We start from the raw sequence: 6,000 nt of genomic DNA, 5'->3' as shown, positions 1-6,000 counted from the left end.
TTTATCAAACAAACGAATATTTTGATGAATTTCATTTTACTTTGACACTTGGTGCTTATTTATATGTGTCTACCCTTTGCTGCTTTGCTATAAAATTTTAAATTTGTCATTATTAAAATGAATTCACCTTAGCCAGGGTTCACAAAGAATGTGATGTTGTATAATGTTTTTTTGTTGCATGATTTAATTATTAAAATCCGGGATAATGAAGACCCAAAATATACATAAAAGGAAAGGACTCGGAATTTTATGAAATAATGCCGATATTTCCTTTTCGGTTAATTCCAGCTGGCATTATGTAATTCCGGCCCTCAATGCTCATAGACGTCTTGACTTATCGGTCCTGGTTAAATTTCGATCCATAAATATTATGAAAACAACCTTAATATAGTTTAGTGAAACTTTAAATACGCACTTTAAAAAACAATTCCCAACCCCGTATCCCCGTATGACATAATTTTAATTAAATGATATTAATTCAAAAATAAATGTTCTTTATTACGTAAGGCCGTTCCAAGCTGATTCTTCGTTTAACATAACATAAGTAGAACGGTGAGAGGGGGGGGATACTAAAAATAATACAACTATAATAATTTCACGTGATAATTATACTGCAATTTTATTAGATGTATGATGTAATTTAAAAATGTATTAAACGAAAAATAAATAAAAATAATTAAAGTATTTTAAAATTATTTATTTGTATAATTGTATGTTAAAACTAATTACACTATTTGTCAATATAATCTATGTTTTACGGCGCTTTGAGGCACGTCCGTTAGTCTTAATCTCTCCTTTAGTATGAAAACCTTTTCTATTCTCTATACACATCTCACATAGTGGATAAATTTGTTTGAAACGCTGTTTCAAAGATTCCGGAGGTGCCACCAAACCTTCACTTTCTCCACAATAGTAACAAATTGGATAATTTCCTGATTTACGGCTTGAATAATACAATACTTCAATTGGTGAGTCACAATTGATACGTGTTCGTACAAACACTACTTCTTTCAAGTAGTGATCATCAGGAAAAATTGGTGCACCGCAGGAGTATGAATATGACTCTAGTACTTGTTGAAAATCTTGTTGTTCGTCACTATTCAAGAATTTGTCACTATACACACAGCGACGCTTTTTACAATCTTCACAATCAATATAACCACGGATTTTCCCTACAACTAGAATAGATTTTGGAATAGGTTCTGCGTTCGCCTGTGATTGCATATATGTTGGTCTATATTCTTCGGTAGTTTCAGTTCCATAGACACTTTGAAAAGCCGCGTAATGGTCAGTATTCTCTATTTTTTAAAAGGGAGTTTATATGTTGAATTACATTAAACTTATGAAATAACAATTGATATTAAACATACAAAATAATAATTAATAGATACCTTGCGAAGGGATCGGATCTGGAAGAAAACTCAAATCATGAAATTCTTGTGAAGGAAGACGAATTGGTTTACAATATGGACAAGTAGGATTATTGCACTTTTTTATCTTAATGTCAATGGAGTATATTAGGGGGGATAATAATATCTTTGGCAATTCTGCTTAAAATATTTTAAATGAATTTTACTATAGTCATCACAAAACCTGAAAACTATAGGCGCGCGCATGGCAATGAGTATCCATAAATTCAATCAATGCAGAATGACGACGTATTTGCGATTGTGTGGTTTCGTCAATTTTCAAAGTGGGGTCTATAACAAAAATTGACTTCTCAAAATAATAAATAATATTAATATCAATTTGCATTTCAACAGATAGAATTTCATGGTGTATATAGTATTAAATTTTGTGGTTATAAAAGTTTAATTCAATAATAATATTTATTATCATACGAAATTGATTATTACCTCAAATAATTTAGTAATTGTTTCTTCACTTGCTGATCCATGACATTTGAATTTCTTATCTTTTAATACTAGCCGTTCTGTTCGATTATTTAACATGTCTTGAATATTTGCTATACTCTCTATTAATTCAGAATTTAATTCATTAAATTCTTGAGCCTTTTTACGTATATCATCTAAGGTATTTGCCGTTTCAAACAAAGCTTCGGATTCAGGACTCATCTGATTACGCTTAAGTGCTACACCTTGTAAACCCAAATTCAAGATACTCATAATACGTTCAGCTGGATTTGTCCAGCTATGATTGGGCGCAGTGCGAACTGCAATGAGCATGTCAAAATCCCCCTGTAGAAAAAGAGCAATCAATGCAATCTGCACAGATCCATAATTGCATCGATGATCCGGCCCTCCATCAGTATAAAGGCATAGTATTGGTGGCGTTACTTGATGTTCATATTGGATATTAAGCGCATTTAAAAACTCAGTTGAATGTCTGATGGCAGAACTTGGCTCAAAGGTTGTATCTTTATAAGATACAAAAACTTGACCATCATAAAATGATCCAAAAATATCCTCAGGGATTGATATGAAAAACGTAACTGATGGTGTTAAAGATAGCTTTGTGAAGTCATGATCTGCAGCAGCCAATGTACTATTTTGATCCACCATAGAGCGCCGGTTTCGTACACCTGTAGAAACTGCAATATCTTCTCCAATAGGAACTTTATGTTTGTCATCTGCAGAAATCAAACAAGTCCACTGATGGTACTTAATGCAAAATTCTCTAAGATACCGGAAAAATGCTGCACAATAATGTGCATCATCACTATTTTTCCGAAGCAACCGACCTTGTACCTTAAATTTTACGTTGAATCGACCAGTGTGATGTATAGATCGTGTTGCAATAGCATTTGTAGGGCAAAACTGTAGGCGGATCCATTCTTCTGATGGAATATGAATAGTAAAAGGAAGAGGATTACCATGGATGATATATAATTTTTCCATTATTATTTCACGAAGATCACGAACAGATAAGGCTAATGGCATGTATAGAATAGTTTCATGTCTCCGTTCATCTACTGCAAGCAAGTTCTATTATTAATTCCAAATAAAATAATTTTATTATTTTTAGTGAATTAGAACACTTTATAACAAATTAAACAATAGAAAGTCCAACCTGTTCATTGAAATATGCTTCTGTTTCATCCCAAAATATATTAAATTTTGTTCCATCAAAACCATTATTTGTTCGCAAATCAGATATAATGGTGGGATCTGCCAAAGTTAACATCAATCGTAATCTCTCTTCTACTTCACGACTGATAGAATTTGAAGATACGGCAGCATTACCAGTGAGATCAAAATGAAGCATACGTAGTACAGCTGGTGTAACTTTCTGAATGTACGAATACTATAAAAATTATTATGAGTGAGATAAAATAATATATTTGTTAAACATCTATTGCATTATTTTTACCTTATTAAGCACATTCTTTTGCATTTGTCGTGTAAAATAATGAGGTAAACCTTCGTGAATCCTAGCAAGCATTCGTGCTTTCAACGTTTCATTTTGTTCATCATTAAATTCTTCAGCTTCTGGAATTTTCCATACAAAATTAATGGTTCCCAAATGACTGCCTTGATGATACCTAAAAATGATAAATAATTATTATATAAATTTATAATGTAAATAAATTAATATAATGTTATAGATTTATATTTGAACCTATATATGCCTATTGGAAACATGAGCTGCAATTCTTTTATAAATCGGTATCTTTTCATAACATCATTTGGAAGATATTGCTGAATGTTAACATGTTCATAAACTTGTTTTTCAAATAAAAGATTGTTCAGTTGTTTATATTTATCTTTGAGGTTATCACGTTTACAAGCAGCAGTCCGATACATAATACAGTTATTTTCAGGACTGCGAGCACTTTCATCACAATGGTGATGCTTGGTCATAATAATAGTAGCTTCATTTAGATACTGAACATATTTTTCCAGAATTCCAATTAGCGAAAGAATTGCTGGAACTACTTGATTCCATATATCATTACTTGCCCATGGTTGACTAATAGATAATCCAAGAAAACTTGAAAGTTGAAGAAGTTTATGTTGTGACAATTGAATTTTTTTATGATGACCGGAATGGTAATATTGGTTATATGTATCACCATCTTGATAGGTTTTCAGTTGTGTGAAAAGGATAGGCAAGTGACATGAACGTGCATTTAATGTGGAGTGATGTGGATCAATATACCAGATTGCATCCTTAATACGATTTACAAATATTTTGCCAATCGTATCGTGCACACCACCCATCCAGCCAACTTTTAGATCTTGAAGAAGTTCGATAATTTCATTATAAAGTCGATCACAATTATTATATTCAGTAATACGTTGAGGAAGTAAAAGTTTTCTTGAATTTTGCATTAAAATGCTAAAAGCACTTTCTCTATTTTGAGTCGGAATAGGAATATCTTGTGTATTTAAATTTGACTCAACAAAACAAAATTTAACTCGCAAAAACCCTAAAACTTCTAGTATTTTTAAGTCTCCTTTTAGTCCATTATCAACTTTTCGCCAGTTTTCAGACTTTTCTTGTCTAATAAAAACTTTAACCTCCCTATCGTTATATTGTCCTAATGTTATTGCATCAAAAAGGTCAGAAAATTTATTATCTATGGCTTCTATACTCACTACACGTTCAGAAATAACACACTTAATACTTTCATTAACTTGAACCAAAAGATAAAGCATATTTTGCACAAATATTTTACTGTAAAAGACTAATTAAAAGCATCCGCGTTTTACATAAAAAATCGCGAAAATATATTTAAATTTTGTAGATCTATATCTATTTTGTAAATATCACGAGGGGCTTTCTTTAAAAAAGTATTTTTTATTTTTTATTTTTAAATCCACGTGAACTAGATTACAGAAAGATAGACAAGAACAAAAGATAAAACAAAAGTCAAACGCTATCTAATACTATGCTATAATCAAACCGCCCGAGGATGGCGTCACTCTGGTACAAAAAAAGAAACAAGGGTGGGTCCCAATTGCGACACCAATCCCAAAGAAACCAAAGAACAGACTGAAGGACTAAGTTCTAGGTGGATTATATGAGTCTAACAAGGATTGAATAGGTGAAAACTGGTCTAAATTAAACAAGAAACTGTCTCTATATGACTCCCAAGTACCACTATGTAGAAAATTACAAGTCGTCCATCTTATACAAGCGGACACGTCAATATTGACTAATTGTTTAAAATAAGGTAGGACTTTATTATGGTAGTAACGAGTATATTGGCGGCGGCGTTGAAATGGAGCTATAAGAGGCGTCTCATCTGCTGATAAAGGTGGTTGTAGGCGAGAAGGTGATTTATTCTTTCGGTAATTTTTCTTCTTTTTAAGCGTGATATCCAGGCTTTTTTCCCACCGTTTAAATGAGCGGGAATGTGATGACCAGGTTATGGTAGTTAATTCAGAAATAAATTCAGATACAAATCGAATTAAAAATCGTGATCGTTCATTCTTTTTACTAAAATAATTATCGAAAAATACTGCAAGATCTCGAGGGATCAAATGATGCAGTAATAAAATCCACGGTTGTTCGCGCGGAATACGGATCAAAGTAGTAGGATCAGCCTGCCGTGCTGTGTCTAAAATGTTGGGAAGTAACTTGAACATGTTTGAATTATTGATTCTACATTCAATATCGAATGAGAAGCTGCTAGTATGTTCGTCCTTAATGAGGTCAATTAATTTTTGTTTGAATTTTGATAAAAGTGGTTCGATGGCGCTTCGATGAGCAGGGCATAAGCCTATATGTGAATTAGTGTCTTCATCGAAAGAACATTCAGTACAATTAATTCGTCCAAGAGGGTAAAGATCTGGATAATTGCGTTGTAGTATATTACCAGTAGGGTGGTTGAAAGTAGATTTTTTAATTTTAGACGATTTAATATTTCGTAATTTCGTTGATGTAGGTGTATCCGTTGGATTAAAATTGATCCATTGTTTGGTATAATGCCAATCTATATCTCCATGTGTAATTTGATGATTAATAGGAGACAATGAACTATTGTTCACGGCCATGTTAAAAATTCGCGATTGAATAGGTGTATCACTCCATTTT

The 6,000-nt window shown here is 32.3% G+C and overlaps 1 protein-coding gene across 1 annotated transcript; it reads right to left on the bottom strand.

Moving 5' to 3' along the window:
• Positions 1-4,964: 4,964 nt before the first annotated feature.
• On the bottom strand, positions 4,965-5,960 carry OCT59_025968 (uncharacterized protein; the record flags this gene model as incomplete). The annotated part of the gene is made up of 1 exon (XM_066142849.1): positions 4,965-5,960. One exon carries the CDS (start codon positions 5,958-5,960, stop codon positions 4,965-4,967), a length of 996 nt encoding a protein of 331 aa, XP_065992424.1.
• Between the last annotated feature and the right edge of the window lie 40 nt (positions 5,961-6,000).

The sequence above is a fragment of the Rhizophagus irregularis genome, chromosome 6 (assembly GCF_026210795.1).
Source record: "Rhizophagus irregularis chromosome 6, complete sequence".
NCBI classification, from domain to species: domain Eukaryota; kingdom Fungi; phylum Glomeromycota; class Glomeromycetes; order Glomerales; family Glomeraceae; genus Rhizophagus; species Rhizophagus irregularis.
This window is presented reverse-complemented; position numbering and strand designations above follow the sequence as displayed.